The sequence below is a fragment of the Ischnura elegans genome, chromosome 1, assembly GCF_921293095.1.
Source record: "Ischnura elegans chromosome 1, ioIscEleg1.1, whole genome shotgun sequence".
NCBI lineage: Eukaryota > Metazoa > Arthropoda > Insecta > Odonata > Coenagrionidae > Ischnura > Ischnura elegans.
Window position 1 is genome coordinate 59,666,498 of NC_060246.1, and position 17,960 is coordinate 59,684,457.

Here is a 17,960-nt window from a genome sequence, read left to right on the forward strand (position 1 = left end):
GCGAACTCCCACGCACCTCTTGCTGATCTTTTAGGGAGGAGGGAAGATGGGTGTGTGGAGCTCTCCCGAGACGCCCGGTGTGCGACCTCATGGACATTAACTGCCGATGTGGGAGTCATGAAACAACTCTCCACGTTGTAGGGAATAGAGGTTTAATGGGGGTATCCACTCTTAACCCCTCTGATCAAGTCTGTTATTCCGTCTCGAAATTTTGGATCTGTTGTTTTCGAACTGTTACTTCGAAATTTCCAGAGAGTTCCTCTTCTTCTCCGTCTCCTTCCTTTGGCGGAGGGAACGGAATTTCAACGCAATTGAGGCTGCTCAGTTAACTCGTATTTGCATTGTAAATGTACCTCGATGCAAATTAACTATTAAGGCTCCTTCCATTTCATTACATAAGCTACGCACGTGAATTGGTATTATACCTCCATCGTCAGGCAAAATGCCCATTCCTACGCGAAGAATCACGCCTTTAATTTTTCATTTTTTTATTCCATTGTAGGTATCTCGCCACATCCCCCGATTTGATTCTAAAAATGGCCATAATTTCTAACTGGAAAACAAAAGTAAATCTCATTGCTCTGTTTAATTATCAAAGGAGCTGATAAATGAATCTGACACCTTAAGAAATAATTTTTCCTTGCTCAGTAGCGCTTTTATAAGTCTAGCTAATCTCATGCCCTTTCTTTTTGAAGGGATGGTCGATTCAATTGTTCTCTGAACCTGGATTACCTCTAACCTTTATAAATTTCCTATATCTTCATCCAATTTTCGCTGGTATCTACCATGTATTTTACATCTACTTGATACTGATAACTTAAATACATCTCGAATTTTGTATGCAGAGACTCTTGTGATACACACTTAAGTTATCATGATGGAAGTTGTCACATCGTTTCGGAATTATTCTCCAGTGACAAAAACTTAGAGCATTTTTCATCGTGATTCTTCATACCTACCCACTAATGTTCTGAACGCGAATTACCCATTTATTCATTTCTTTCGGTTTGTAAAACGACGCTAGCATTCCTCTTCGCCGCTCAAGGGCAGGTCCCCGTGTCGTGAGCATGAGTGTCACGGACCGTGCAGGATGCGGTATGAGTATCCAGAGCGGAGAGGATTTTCGTGGCACAGGAGAAGCCCACAACTGGAAATTCTCTTACGTGCGTCCGCTGTTAACTGTTATTTTCCCCGCCATATACACTTCCCCCATATTCTTTCGCCTTTCCGCTAGCCTTCTGTTTCAATCCTTTCCCGTACACGCCCTTCCCTCACCCCCCCTTCTCTCCCTCCACCCCCACCCCACCCCCCATCACTGCGCTTCAATGATCTCTCCGCTCAATCATTCGGCTCGGGGCCAGCTCACTTCCCTCCGCAGATCACCCGTGCAAGCGCAGTAGCAGCAGAATCTATGCCTCGAGTGGGTGAATGCGATCCTTGGATCTTGGTTACGTTTTTCCCCACGGCACGAGCTGCATTTACGCAGTGCATTTGAGATGCGCGTTCCCCGCCCGATCGAGTTCTGCTACGTTAATCAGGGTAGGCCTATCCCCGACTGCGATTCTTGTATAACAGTCAGAAACAAATTAAAGGTCGGAGAGGATCGAAAGAGGAGAAGATCGAAACTCATATTGTAGATCTATCCTCACTTATCTTATTTAAGTGTACCGGGACTAGCCTCGGTGATATCTTTACGGAGTCACCCGCTATGGACAAATTTTGGTTGTCATATTTTCACAGCCACGGTAGCTTAACTGGCTAAAGCACTCAACCGGAAATCGGGGAATCCGATTTCGAATCCTGGTTAAGGCGAATGGATTTTCTCGGTGGATTTTTCGCACTCACTTATTTATTGAAATTACTAAGGTAACTCTCACCCTTTAATGATAAGGCCTGGGTAAAAATCAGGTTTTACTGATTAGAGGGCACAAATTTGTCTTTTTAATTGCCCATCAATTATTGTTATTTTAGTAAACCCCCATCAAATTAGCCAAAATATTAAATGCAACGAATTTTTGGACATAGATTTTCCGCATAGTTGATTTTCAAAATGAGCTCCGGAGACTTACGGTTAAAATTTGCATCTACTTCACAGGGTATTGATTTAGCCTCTAATGATATGTTTGCGTTGTCATAGGTCAGTAACGAAGGAGTTGCGACCCCAGATTTATCGACAAAAAATGCTTAAAATTACCTCCCCTCCCACCTCCTGAAGTGTTACAGATTCCCCTTAATACAAACTGTAGAATACGTATATTTTATCATATGCTTGCTATTCCAGCATTTATTACCTCAATTCATGTTAGACAGTTACTGCTCGATAGACTTCATGGTACTTCCAAACGAAAGCAAGTTTTTTTGCTTCGGTTTCTCAGAGTAAAGCTTTTAATAATAGTTAATAGTTACTTCCCCATTAAACGATTTTTTTTGCGGAAATATGTCTGTTCAGCAATCTACTTGCTGGTTATAAGTGAAATTGAGGTACATGAATGTGAATCTCACAAGCAGTATTGGAATTAGTATTTTAAAGATTTACGTGCCGTTTATTTTTAAAGGTAGGATATGAATTGTAGAGTCGTAATAAACAGGTATTTTAGCACCGCTTTTAGGTTTGTTTTCAGTAGGTTTCCCATGCGGAAGAAGCCATTCTGTGAGCAGGGAATTCTTCGTGTTCACTGTCATAGTGAATCCAATAAAAGTGATTCAATGAAATTTTTCCATTCAACGGTGCTTGAATGAAGCCGTGGTTATTCACCCAGAAACAGTCAATAGCCCTGTATATCAGTGGGAAATCGACGGCTGAAAATCCCACCCAAGGCTTTTCTTAACAACACTTTCATTAGAGTTCAATGGCTCGCTAGAATGTAGTCGTTCATCGAAGTTTTTCCAGCCTTGTTACTTCTGACTATGAGCATTCAATTTTCTTTATGAAGGGATTCATACGATTACTCTTATACCGTTAGTTAAAAAATGACTCCTCGCTGGGATCGTATAATGGAAGCTAATATCATTTGTGCCGAAGAATAAATGTGTGAAGATTTAGGATTAGGATTTGATGCACTTAGTTCATTTGGTCCAACCGCAAGATTCCAATGAAGAACAAGGATTTTTCTTGAGGCGCTGTTATGTCTTCATTGCTCACTTATTGGCGTTTATATAATAGTAACTTACATTTTAGAATCTTTTATATACTCTTTATTGATGTAAAATTCCTGGTATGGTAATAAACATTTATGAAGAATTCTACTTAATTTCAGATTTAGTATGCACATCACTTTTGCAGTTTAAGCGTTGCTATCCATTTAGACCTCGCATTTCTAAATATTTTTAAAAAATAAGGGCTATAAATCCAGCGATTTTTGTGGATTTTTGTTAGCGTTCAAATTATATTTCATTGCCAACCTTTATCCAATTTTAAATAATGGTATCCTTAGGGATATTCGTGAGAAATTCATATAAAAACACAGGTTACAATATTTAAAATGAATAACCTTGATATCATGTCAAAGAATACGGTATCTAGATAGTACATTTACTTTGGTGCTCTGCACTCCACTATGAGAGCGGCCAAGATAAATTGATGTTAAATATAAAGCCAACGTCCAGCGAAATCAAATCCATCAGAGCGATTGTTCATTTTATTACCTGATGGTGAGATTTCAGATATACCGGAGCCGTGTGGTTCGCGATGCGGCGGCGCCTTGAGATTGAGGTGAGGGCCATGCCTCTCTCTTTCACTCTGACCTATGGCCTCCCGCTTTAAGGAGACATTCAATTTAAATCTCCGCTTAGAAAGTCCTTGGCCAACGCCCGAATTTTCTCAAGGCCTTCAATTGAAATGACTGGTTCCTTATACTGAATTGCTATCAAATTATTGTTGTGGTGTGTCATTTTTTCTCGATTTTATAGTTGAGTTAAGCTCATATGAAATGCGGAAGAACTTATGTTTTTGAGTATACAGATCATGTGGACTACACCGGCACCATGAAAAGCATATGCATCAAATATGGCGTACAGCGTAAAAAATATTTTGGCATCCTCTCTGTTGATATTTCTAGGTAGATATATGGGTGTTGATTTTAGGTTAACTCTTCCTCTTTATTCTTCGCCGTAGTGTATATTTATACCCTCTCTTTGCGGATATTGAATATATACAATTTGGAGAGCATGCGGCTGCCAGAGCCTCAGTGGTCTAATATGGATCTTTCGCCGTTTCCGATTTTAATTATCGCTAAATTTAGTATCATTTCTCTTGATAGAATATTTCTCTGTAGAACTAATAGTTTCTTAAACTTTTACAGTCCAATTTTCCCATATGGGATCAGGTTTATAAAAATTCATGAAAATTATTTTTCGTATGTTTGATTACTTTAATAGCTTTTGTTATCTAAATAAAGTACATAAGTATTTTTCAAAGTGAATCGCATGACTTGTGCATACATTGGTCGTTAATTATGCCTTTTCCAAATTGGTTATTTTCATTACCTCTGTAGTGAGTATGCGGTTTATTCGATATTTTCCCCTACACTCGCTCTCCAGTATCAAATGCTCATTTATTCAAAATATCAATGTATATTACGCTGTGAAACTTAGTTTTTTGATCAAGCGTATGTTTATTTTTCAAACAATTGAAGATTTTTGTGTCGTTTTCCCATTTGGGAACATGTTTGAAAAGGCATTTAAAAATTTTTATCCGGTTTTTCTTTCATAATATCAATTAATTAGTTGCAAAATAAGGAGAATATACAAAAAATAATGATAATCAGTTGGTAAGTTAGTTTGGTCTCTAAAGGATTAATGGCTTTGTAAGGAAAATGATGATTTTCTTGTGGCATCCACGGTCCTCGAGAGATTTATCATCCATTGGTCATTTTCTGCAAATCTTACGCACATATGGGCACCTCCGGTTAGAAATTCTAATATCGTCATACACATGGGGAAAATTATGTCTGAAATCGTGTGGAGAATATATTTCTTAAACCACACGTGACAGGACAATAAAATTCATCTACAGAAAAATTCAAAATATTCAATTTAAACTTCCAATTTAATTCTTTTCGTGCCTCTTACTCTTTCATGAGGTTTTTGGAAGCTCTTAATGGATTAAAGGGAAATTATTATTTAATTTTGAGTTCGCAGCGGTAAAGAAGACGTCCTTGATCTTTCTCCTTATATTTTTCCAAATTATATGACAAAAACGCATGCCGGCTGAATTAAATCCTCCAATTCAGACAAAATTATCTGGTTCTTCTCACTGCCTTAATTAGTGCGAAAATAATAATTATAAAAACTTTTATGAGCATCCACTCGACTATAAAAATATTTCAAAAATAACTATAAAAACTTGTATGAGCACGCACTTTTTATGAAGCTGCCTTCTTTGGTGGACATTTCCAATTAAAGGTGAAGGTGCTAAAGGGTGCTGAAGTAATTGCGTTGTACCATTAAAAGGAGGAGGAATGGAATGATACGGAAGCAAGTGTAATTATGAAGCATTGATTTGAGAGGATCAAATCTCTCCGTGGACTGTTTTTCTTGCTCTCTCTTTCTCTCACGCACAACCTCGAATTGCCATCATACATAGATAGATACTGAAAAAGAAAAGTGATTTCCTATTTTGAAGCTGAATGTTTCTTAGATATTCTTCGGCTTGCTATAACATTCATTTAATTCGTTTTAAATGGCTACAACTTACCAAACTTCAGCAAACCTCTCATTGAATATATAGCTTCTAGTATCGATTGTATAATTCTGCCTAGCGCATAAAATTTAGGCCATCGAAATCGTATCAATATGCTAACAACCTTTTCCTGCATTGATTTGATCTTGTGAAACCAAATAAATATTCATTTATTGAAGTTCTTGAACTTAATTGCGCCGAATCCCCGTTTGGATCATCGTCACGTGCAATTTGGTGATTCAGAACTATATGAACTAAGGACTACTTGAACCTACAGGGGTCTGATAACAGAATTCAATTATCAATTTTCTTTAAATTGATTTTAAAAATCACACACATCAGGCTAAATAACTGATAGATCATGCCTTAATAAAATGTTGTGTAGCAGTTTAGTTTAATATGTTTTCAGATACAAATGTAGCAAATAATCTTGCTATTCATCATTGATAGGATACCTTTAATATGGATACAGCACAAAGTTAGAAGTATATATGATTTGAAGTAAGTACCCAAGCTCCAATCAATCCGTACATCTTTTAAACTTTAACAGAAACCTTAGTTGCAGTAGATTGAACCGTGCGCTTCGACTGATTATTTATTTCCCCTCCTCTCCTCCAACTCCTGGAATTTCGCGCATGCTTTGATACGTGGGCAGTTTCGCGTACTCTGTGAAGGAAGGTGAACTATTTCTGTCTCCCTATTGCCAATACATTTACGATTTTTGTTCCTAGGGCGTGCGGGGGAGCTTTTAGGGAGCGTTGGAAATGATTGCGGGGGCGGCGGGAGGGGCGGAGGGATTTGGGGGGGTTGATTCGCGGGGGTGAGGGCCAAGGAGGGTGGCTGGGGGTGATGGGGGAAGGGTGCGATAATCGCGAGGTCACTTTCCCCCCACCTCCCAAGCCATTCCTCCCCTGCCTCTAGTTCCTCTCCTCCCCTTCCCTCCTCCTAAGCCTTGGCTGTGTAGACTCGCTCTGTGCATTCCTAGGCGAAGAGTGTCTAGCAAATTTTCATTTCTGAATATTTGTGTTTAATGTGGAATTGCGTTTAAACTGAGTGCATTGTTAACGGAGGAGCCATTGGTTTTTTCGCGAATGTTTCTGGATTAATAAATCCTCTAAACAGTTCAATTCAATCCACTTATATATTCTATTTCTCGCACGGAATTTTTCAAGTGGTTCGGACAATACCCACCAGGGAATCAGTCACGTTCCCCTTTAGATTTAAAGTCTGATACGTATTATTTAGGATAAAATTTCTCATAATGAAATGAAGGTTCTTTGGAAACTCTTTCATACTGGAAAGTGTTACCCACTTTTTTGCGGGATTCTGAACAAGTGTTTCAAGTAATTACTATAAAAAATATGCACTTCATAAATATATGCCTTAGGATTACCACTTATTTTGACGTTTTGGCGATATCTCTATCATTCTGTATGCTTCAGTATTACCCCTGCAGCCATTTTAAGTCATTTGCTCAAAAAACCTGGCTTATTTCCATCTGTCCGCTGAAAATAACGAAAGAAAAACGAGCAATTTTTTGCGCATTCTCTCCCGTAGATTTAATCTCCGATTTTTGCTTTCGTTTCATTTCACATCACATAGCATTGTACGCATCAGTCCTTTTGAAATGAAGGTGGAGTTTTCAACTGACCGATTGCTAGACTCGAGAGCAAGTCGCCAAACTTTTTTGCGTTCCCTTTCGTTTTTTTTTATCTCGAGACGAGCTGTAGGGGTAATGAGATTGAACATGGAACAAAAATATTTGAGGATAATGAGCAGGACATCCCGCTCGGCCTTCTGTATGACCATGTAGCATGAATAAGGGAGCATGAAAAGGAATTGGTAATGGTCACTCCCCGCAAAATATTGTTTATGTCATTATTCCGAATGTGACCATTTGTTCAACTTCTGCTCCGTTCTATCCCTCTCTTTGTCTACTACTAAGAGAACAAATCCCTCTTTTTCGAACGGTCGTATTGAATCTTTTTTTCTCACGCAATACCTTAATATACTTGCTATCATCTTGAAATATTCAGGATGTATACAGTCGACTCTTTTCCACATTGACCGATACTTAGACTGCGGAAAATTACCATAAATCTTTTTTGTATCATATTGTAAATGTCAGGATATATATTTAGAATCGGCATTTTTAAACGTTTATCCCTGTCTCAATTATAAAGATGTTGCTCGGGGACGCGTGATACACCCCCTTAACGCTCAGCACAATAATAACGAGTCGCGATCCAGTAACGTAACTATGGAGGTTAGGGGGATAGAACTCCCCCAGAACTTTAAAAATTGAACAGATATTCATATCGCAGATTCTCAGATATCGCAAACGATCTTACTTGTTTTAAATGCCCAATATCAACTTGCCGACCAAAAGATGACGGATTTTTGCTTCATGAATGTGGTGCCTCAATTTTACTTCCAACCTCCTCGACGAAGACGGATGCTTCCTCCTTGGACGATTTGGATTTTTATCTCCTCCAATCCTCCTCGGAGGGAAGGGACCACCAATTTTGGGCCCGGTCATCTCTGTCCGGCCGCTTCCCGCGCCGCTGCCGCCGCTCCCTGCTCGTTCAATGCCCCGCACCGCACCGCACCGCTCCTCGCGCCGCGCCGCCTCACTATAAATAATCGGACCTGCTGATGGCCAAGTATAGCATTTTGGCGAGCGCCCAGGCGAGCAGTGTCGGCTATTCCGAGCGCCACTCTCGCCAGCGGCGACCCCCTGAACTGGAGTCTCGACCTTGACCCTTCCTCCAGCCATACTTTGTGTACCCCTTTCGCTCACCCCCCCCCCCCCCTCCGTACCCCCTGAAGGGTGCCCTCTCGTCTATCCCCTAGCTGAGTGGCGACCCGCCCCAACCCTCTCCCCCGCCTATAATGTTCCCGTGGCGCTGCTGTGCGCCTCCTGTCGCAAGAAGTTCGTGTGGACCATGGGATATTCTCAGTGGCGCCTAGCTGCATAGGAAACGGAATATCCATGATAAAAACAACAAATGTTAATTTCAACACTTAAATACGAAACTCAACTACCGACCATGGCTTCGACATTCTATGTCATTTTCTTTGATCCTTCCACCTTAATCGGTAGAATACCTTTCATAAAAATATTTAATGGCAACCAGTGTTAGGGCATTTAGTTTCAGCGTCATTGGGTGAAATGCTGCATTCATCTTTTTCGAAAAAGGATTCAGATTGATAATGGAAGGAGGCAGGCGGTAAATCAATCTGGTGTATTCGTTTGAGTGGGAAATGTAAAAATTCAATCCCGTCACGCCGAATGCTATTTTTATTCATTGCTTTACCTTCTGTTTTTCTTTGAATGTATGAATTGCCTCGTATAACGTGAACATTTTTTGCTCGCAATTTTTTCATTTCTCAAACTCATCTAGGACACGTGGCAAGGAATGTTATTAAATTGCGGAATGATTTCATATAGATTTTTTTACATAATTTTTGAGACTAGAGCATTTTATTCTGTCAAATACCACTGGTTTCGAATGCCACGCTACCATGGGGAAAACATTTTTGCTGCAGTAAATAGACCTTAATATTTGATTAAACTGTAAAACCTACAAATTTTATATTTTTTACCGGTATTGTAAAGCTTGGCAGTTGTTTGAGAACGTTTATTAAAATCGTAACGTATTCCAACGGTCCTTAAATTGCTTATCGTGCGTCCATTTTATGGAATACGCGTTGACTAAGTTGCATTCATAAAATAAATGCTTTGCTGTGTTTGGAAAAAGAGGGGAAAATCGGTTTATGGATCTCAGCTAAATGACTGATGAATGATGCATGATCTATAGATTTTCTCTATTTGGCAGTTTTTATCTTTAAATTACGTATTTATACTTTCACGGAGTCAACATGGTGGACCTTTATTTATTGTATTCACTCATCAGGGACGAAGCTGGGAATTAAGGCTGGGGGGGGGGGGGTTTAGATGCAACCTACGATTACAGGCTTAAGAAGATAACAGCTATTTTCTCACATGGTAAATTATCAGAACTCGTGGGATCTTGAACCGTTGAAAAGCAAATAAACACTTTTCCCTGTCTCGCAGAGCAGTGCATGTTATTAGTGATAAATTAAATTAGTGGTACATTCATGCTAGCCAATGTTTTTACACTCAAGCATATTGAATCTGCAGTTAAATTTTTTCAAACTGTTGTAATTTTTCTGGCATCAATAAAAATATTGACACCATTACAATTTTTACTTGAGACCACATTTTCTATTTAAGATAGTGTCTGTGATGATGTAACTTCTTTTTTATCTGAATGCACCCTTTTTGCCCCGAGTGGGACACAAATCTGCAATTGATTTGGATCCAATTCTTCTATGCGTAACTGTATGAACCCTTTTGATGAAATCTTCTCGGGAAATCAGCCGGGTGATGATGGCCATTGCTGCCAACGTTTCGATGGCCTTCTCTGCCATCGTCTTCAGGGCGAATGATGGACCTGGTTATTGCCGGGCTTATATACGCCGTTGGGGAGGTACCTGTGAACCTACCTGTTCGATATGTCGACCTCATGAAAGAATCCTATTTCTCAAAACGATCCAATTCCATAACTTCCGTCATGTCTCGTAGGCTCCTATATTTTAAGACCTTCCTCTGTAGTATCTAAATGTTGGAGATCACTACTGTTGGAGACGATGGCAGAGAAGGCCATCGAAACGTTGGCAGCAATGGCCATCATCACCCGGCTGATTTCCCGAGAAGATTTCATCAACAGCATTCGCCGGGAAAGAACCAAATCCTTCTGTATGAACCCTTCTTATTGGCACAAGAAATGAATAATATTCAGCGGCAGCTTAATAAGAAAATGGCCTTGTTCAGGGTGCTTCCGTTCCATAATCTCGAATCCTTTGAATTCTAGGAAACGAGTTTCAAGATATCCGATCTCACTCTCGCCGCGACATCTGTCAGATTCCCTTCTACTTCGAAGCAACTTCCTCAAATACGGGTTCGAATCCGTATCATTGAAGAATCGGCATCATAACCGGGGTAGTTTGGAAGCCGTGTCGTTAAATGGAATCGTTCACTCAGACCAGAAATCACAATTCTTTTATTTAATGGCACATCACCGAAAGAAGCTCTGTTTTGGCCTCAATATCGGGGTTTACATAGCATTTAAAAATGAAACATACGCAAGTACAATGAAACATTCATTAAAAGAATACGGTTTACGGATGGAAAAGATAAGTTATAGCGAAAAAAACGTAATCATTCAGCCATTCTTTCATAAGTTTACAAGCTATGTCCAAATTTAGAGTTTATCATAACAGGTTTCCTCTCGACTACCACTGGAATTTTTTCTTCTGATCTTTTATTTCCTCCATTCTCCTCAATCGGAATCCAACCTACCTGTTCGATATGTCGACCTCATGAAAGAATCCTATTTCTCAAAACGATCCAATTCCATAACTTCCGTCATGTCTCGTAGGCTCCTATATTTTAAGACCTTCCTCTGTAGTATCTAAATGTTGGAGATCACTACTGTTGGCGTGGAAAAGAAATTTAATCGTTCTACGAACTCTTACACCCATTGCCATTCCTATCCCCGAATTTTTAATCATATATTTAACTGATTTAATTTTTAGTGTGGAATTCATGATGAGCATACTGTAGTATCTATGTAGTACACATGCTATTATAGATTACGTTATAACATAATAAATTAGTAAATATACATAAGTGTATAATAATAATTATAAATTAATGAGAGCATTAAGAACTTAAGGAGCAAAATGATTCAAACATAAGGCATGCTGCTGTCAGAGTCAAAAAGATATATGCTAGCTGCTCTCGCCCACGGAAATTTGTTATAATTGGAGCCGTTTTTTCATACCTCGAGGCATAATAAATTCAGTCATACAATAACTACCTGAAATGCTCTTAATAACCTCCGCTGTCGGTCAAGCAATCAATCAAAGGACCTGTGGTGCGAAGAATCGGCTATATCCTGCAACCCTGCCTTGATCATCGAATGTGAGAGAGGTTTTTGCTCTTTTGAGTGCAGCACGCCGTCCGTTGGAAGGGAAGTTGCGCGGAGCTGCCCTTGGTGAATTTGTTGGAGAGTAGGCTAATGTCAGAGCGGGGCTTTTCTCCGCTCTCCCTTCCCCCCTTCCCCTTCCTCCCTGCCTTGCCCTACTTTATACCCTCGACGTAAAGGGCGCAAATTATCGCGGAAGAGTACAAGCCTTCCTAAACAATGACGACGTCGGTTACGTTTGTTCTTGAGCGGCGCTGTCGGCGCCGGTTGTGGCTCCTTTTCCAATACCTCTCTCAGTCGGCATTACTGATAGAGTGGATTGCGGACATGGCTTAGGGCCTGAGGCGCTTCCTCGTTTGAGCCCGATCCTGTATTTACACTTGTATCGGAAGTCGTGGTACCTATTAAATACTACATGCTGGTGAACAATCATCGCCTGTCAAAAACCTCAGATGCGGCTCGCAGGTCATTATGTAGATATATTTCGAACCGCCAGGAGTACACTTCAGAAACGGGGTCTACAAGGTTCCACCCTGCTCTTCAGAAGGGACTTTGACGTTGATGTAAGGGTATGAGGGTCTCGACGTAATGAGTACGACACATTCCCTAAGGTAAGGGTGTGCCGAAATTAATCCATTATTACTCGAGTATTCGAATTATTACTTGGTCACACAAATTATTACTTGAGTGCTGAAACATGACCTGAGTACTCAAATAGATACAATACATGCCCAGGCCAATCCCATAGACACGAAGTTTCAGTGAGCACCATTGAATCGATAAACCTATTTATCTGAAATGAACAGCGAATGCTTAAGTACTGCCATAAATGCACATGTCGGGACACTCATTTCTATGATATTTGTCTGAATTTACTTTGGAGTTATCGGAATAATCATTAGAGTGGTTTATACATTATTTTGTATTCTCCGGTTATATTTTGAGTACTCACTATTCACTCGAGTAATAATGTATTCATTTAAGTACCTACTAGAGTAAAATTTCCGGTACTCGAGTTGCGATTAATGACCACATTTGGTACAGCACCAGGGGCGCAGCTAGAAATTAAGTGTAGGGGGGTTTTGAGGCGCAACTAATACAGAAGAGTCTAGGGGCGTATGGAATACCCGCCAGGGTAAGCGGGAGGTGGGTGGGCCCTCCCCCAGAAATTTTTTCAGATAAATGGTTCAAAATGGTGAGTCTTACGGCTGTGTGAATCGTTAGATGTTTTGTTTGTGAGTCATGCGTCCTCCTAATATTAATTACAAAAGTTTTCATATAAAATTTTTTTATAAAAAAATCTCTAAGCTCCGGGGGGGGGGGGTTATCCCCCAAAACCCCCCTCGCTGCGCCACTGCTAAGCCCTACTCCAGGAGTGTCTTCTATCCCTCTTGAATCGTTATGTAGATGAAGGGCAGGCTATGTAAGTCCATACTCAAGCGTCCCTGTGTTTTCGGGAGAAAAGGTGTGTTGATATGCTCTCCAGTTTAAATAAAATGCCGGTTTAACAACATTTCCCGTCGTGTATCGGTGTGTTGATAAGCATTGCTTTTTCCACGCAGTGAATTTGATAAAAATGATGAAAAGAGAAAAGAAATATCAAGCCTAAAAGTTCCTAAAACTTCGAAGACAATGTTTTCGCATTATATTTACGCCGGGAAAAGCGAGGATGGTTGATTTTTTTCAATAAATGAATCAGGTCCGGTAGTTGCAAGAGCTATGACGGATAACCTTGGCTTATGTTATTAGTTTATTAGTGTTATTAGGCTAGTATTATGTTTACCTCAAATCGGTGTTAATGAATCCCTATTGACTTAATCACCAAACACCTAAAAGAAATAATGGAAAACGATGGCATTAAGCATATCGGTATCGCCCGCGGGGTAATGTAAAGAAATTGACATCTTTATAACCATAACTAATAGAGGTAGTTGAGATTCACTTGCATGAAAATTATCGATGAGTAGTTCTTGAGAAAAAAATTGTGAAAGTTCGTGAAAGTTAATCAAACGGAAGCTTTTCTCTAAAACTTTAGTTGGGAAATTAGCTTTAGTTCAGGGAACGCGTATTCGTTGCACGTTGAATCCGATCTAGATGATAGAAGATATTGAAATTTTCTGGCAATAAATGTAATATAACTTCTAATGCAATGACTCTTCTTACCCATGTACCTCAAAAAAGGTGGAATGGCAAAACTTCACGACTATTATTCACAATCCACCATGATAGTCGTACAATCAATAAAATTCCTGGCCTGCGAAAATAAGTGTTCTTTGGTGACCTTTAGAAATTTGTTTTAGATAATTTTCAAACCCGAAAGGCTTTAAAAATTAGAAGTATGTGAATGCTAAAAATTATAATAATTACTAAGCACATATCAACCTTGCAGTAATAAAAGAGCGATGCTAAAATTTAACACGCGGAAACCAGCGAGCGGGGACAGATATGTTTACTGAAACTTTTTCGACATTAAAAATTAGCTGTCGTTAGTACTAGGATAAATATTGATAATGGCAAAAATATTTTTCCTGTATCTACATGCCAGCTTTTATTTAAGAATTTTTCAGATTTCATGGAAAGAGGAACACTCGCAACCATATCAACTGAACATTCCGCATTTTGAGGGTTATAAACCTTCATACTTACCCCGCTTGCTAAAGCCTTTCGTACTTCCCAGTAATCCTCTTCACAAACCTCTTGAACGGGCTTCTTGGAGGAGAGATCGAAACGAAAATGTTTCATGGTTATAATCTAATATGAAGAGTGTAAATTTGAGTTCGTTTGCAATTAAATAAGCCATTGAGTATCTAATATTTATGACATGAGGTGCTATGTAGAGCTGAAATATTACGTATGTAAAATATGTTTATTGATTCACACTCATCGAAAAAAAGTTCTCAACCGATTAAAACCTACACATTTTTATTCTCACTGAGAGTCGTCTTGATAGTTTTATGTCAACGTGACTCAGTGAGGATTTGGAGGGGTATGATCGTAGCCAAGGTGGCTATGGTATGATCCAGTATATTAGACAAGAATCCTGTTGAAAATAATTACTGCAGTTTCATTTGGAGTTGAATTGAATAACTTCCATGTGAAAAATTATCTGAACCAAATTCATAAAAAACACCCCTTCTTATACAGTAAACTTATATCTTATTCTTACTAAAATGAGGTTTCCCAGAGTTAATTAGCAAATATTTCTCAAAGCCCAATTTCTGCCCAATGCCTGTGTTCTTTGACTACGATGTGGATATGCAGATGTACGTGATTGTTATTTCTCCATAATAGTAATTTAGCGAATGCCTATACGAATAATTTGATTTAACCTTTTATGTTCTATTTGCTCTTTTCATCAAATTTAATTCCATAAATATGGGTTAGTTCATTACATTACGCGAATGCGAATAATAATAATTTATCTACTTCAGAATTTTACTCTCCAAGTGAAAACTTCATAAAATTTTATACTTTTGTAGTATAGTGAATTCAGTTGCAAGATTAAGTTGGTTAATTAACATAATAACAAAAATTTTAGCTATACTTCAATTTTATAACTTCCATGTGAAAACTTCTCTGAAACGAAATTCATAAGTAGCGCCCCTACAGTGCATCTATCGAATCATTCGATGGTGAAATCTCGTTGTAAGCGAGATTCTCATGATTCACAATCGCTCGAGCACAAGTGGTTGGAGTGGGCGTGTATGTTTGTTGGAGCTTCTCCGAGCCAAGTGTTATTGATAATCTTAGTTATTGGGACCACTACCTTAATTTTTCAATTATTTTAAGTAATTCGTCGTTAGTTTGGTGCTTTCTGATAAAAAATGGTACGTAAAATTGCGATAATGTATGTTTTTATCACAGTTGGCATAAGCGGTACCATGGTTGTCATCGATCCATTATGCACTAAGCATTATGTGAGATGAATTTTGCTTTTTTCCGAGTAATAGTGAGAGGTCTTCGTGGTTATCGGAACTGAATGCCGAAATGAATGAATGTTTAATTAATAAAAAAGCCAGTGACTCTTATTTGTGTAAAGTGAAAAGAAAGAATTTCCGATTTCATATAAGAATGATGTTTTTTGTCGTATTTCTGCAGTGCTTTCATTATATTATATTTTTTACATTTTCAGACGTCCTCCACGACTACTACCACCACCTCAGCTACTACTAGGAAGTTGTACGGTAAAGATCTTACCGAATATGATGACATGGACATGGATCAGCTACTGGCCCAATTGTCGCCCGAAGAGATAGATATTTTAGCTAAAGAAGTTGACCCCGACGTAAGTTGATTTGCAATACTGTTTTGAATCCTATTACTGGTGTTACTGTGATGCTTGAGCTCATGGATTTTTTTTATTTTGTGAAGGATAACCTGCTGCCACCATCACAAAGGTGCAGCTATCTCTGTGAGAAGGGTCCCACTGGACCATTAAATAGGAAAAAACTTATTGAACATATTAACAAACAAGCTTTGGAGACACCGGATATGCCAGAAGTGAAACCCTACGTACCAGGAGTTGTTAGAGGCAAGAAAGTGAGTCCGAAGTTAATTGCTGATGGAGTTCATGAACTTCTTATGCAAGTTTAATATTCTTTGTCTTGTAATGTATGCTGATTAATTTTACGTATGAATTTTAGTGGATTCCCCCTGAGAACATTCAGCAGAAAGAGGCTGATGAGCAAATTGCTATTGACCTTGGCGATGAGTATGAGGCTGCTCTCACAGATGCCTCACAGGAAGAGCTCATTGATCTTGCTGGTTGGTACTTTTTCTCATGTTTATTATCTTAGTATATCTATGACTCATATGGTCATATGTTAATGTCTTATATTGCTTATTTATAAACTTTAAATAGCAATGATAAACTATAATATTACAATGGAAATGCATTTGTATATTTCCGTTTGAGTGCTTTGCTGTAGGCATCGCAGCTTGACCGCTTGCAGTAAGTTTCAGTTTTCATAAAATGCTTGAATTTAGTCGTTTAAATGGCATTTTCAATATCCTTTGTAGCCTATTAATTTTTATATCAATCTGAGAACTAGTAAATAATCAGAATTAAGCTTAATTACAAATATGTAAATCTGTACAAACGACTTGATGAGAGAGTAATTAAAGCAATTCCTTAGTTGCTATTCTATGTGTATGGATATGGATGGATTAGGAAGCTAGGTATGAATGTGGAAAAAATATCTCTCATTGAACTTGTGAAGTGTTCCAATTTCATGGCAAAATTATTCATGCCTCCACTTTCTTGTCAGATGGCTGAAAGTACCCTTCATATTGTGATCACAATAAATCTGATACAATATGTCAATTCTGCTGAATATGTTGCATGAGTATGGAAAGCTTCACACTTTTCCTATTTCGATTTAGAAAAAATTACATTATGAAATAATGCTTTCTGAATTCACAATAGCTGCGCTATGTGAATGCGCTAGCTGAGCTATGTTTGTAAACCAACTTTATATACCAAATTTCATGAAAATCCAAGTTGTTGTGTTGCATTTATGTTGCAATTTTTCTGATTCATTCGACGTGTAATCGCCCTTTATGATTTTTCTATCCTGAACATAGTGTGGTGAAGTCTTGTTATTTAAAAAAATGATAACTGCATTTAGATATCCTCTTGCCTGGTAACATTTTAGTGATGCTTTGAATATGAGCGTTGAATAATGTTGTCTTTTCCTTGATGTGAAATGTATATTTGTTATGCACTATACAAATCTTGAGATATTATCAGGATGGTATAGTAATGTATAGCATTTAAGATCTTTGAGTGTGGGATATGGGTTCCAAACTATAATGGGTAGGTAAGCATTTACGCATAGTGGAAGCAGGGGATTGAGTAAAGGTCACATTCACAGTCAGTACGAATGATATAGAGTTTTGATTATAAGAAAAAGTTGCTAGTATTGGGAATAGGTTATGCATAACAGATAATGTAGAAACTTAGACAATCAACCATCCCAGTTGACATGGTCATCACTGGCTCTGTTACTGGAGTTACATATCTGTCAAAGGCTTGCTGTTGTCTTTAATCATTATTTGATTTCACATTATGTATAACTCAATTAAGTTTTCAATCACAATAAAACGAATTTATTCTTTACATCTGCTGCAAAGACAATACTACTGAAGATAATGTTGTGCAGATTCTTATCATTTAACTAGTTCATACTATGTCCATCTTTTAAAATATGAAATAGCCATACTTGCTTTAAATGGGGATTAGAATATAATAGAAGAGTTATAATAGT

The 17,960-nt window shown here is 38.5% G+C and overlaps 1 protein-coding gene across 12 annotated transcripts in view; it reads left to right on the top strand.

The window, feature by feature from the left end:
- The window catches only part of LOC124161368 (tropomodulin), a 167,034-nt gene that overhangs the window by 130,161 nt on the left and 18,913 nt on the right, over positions 1 to 17,960 (top strand). For 11 of the 12 annotated variants that reach the window (XR_006865363.1, XR_006865362.1, XR_006865360.1 and 8 more), the window contains exons 2-4: positions 15,827 to 15,979; positions 16,066 to 16,233; positions 16,338 to 16,458. Coding sequence is in view for 4 of the 12 variants with exons in the window: in XM_046537705.1 (XP_046393661.1) it covers positions 15,827 to 15,979; positions 16,066 to 16,233; positions 16,338 to 16,458 (442 nt within the window). In the remaining 8 variants the exon portion in view is untranslated. Of the gene's footprint in view, positions 1 to 15,369; positions 15,522 to 15,826; positions 15,980 to 16,065; positions 16,234 to 16,337; positions 16,459 to 17,960 lie in introns of those variants that run through there. The other variant, XR_006865364.1, reaches the window with a different exon arrangement.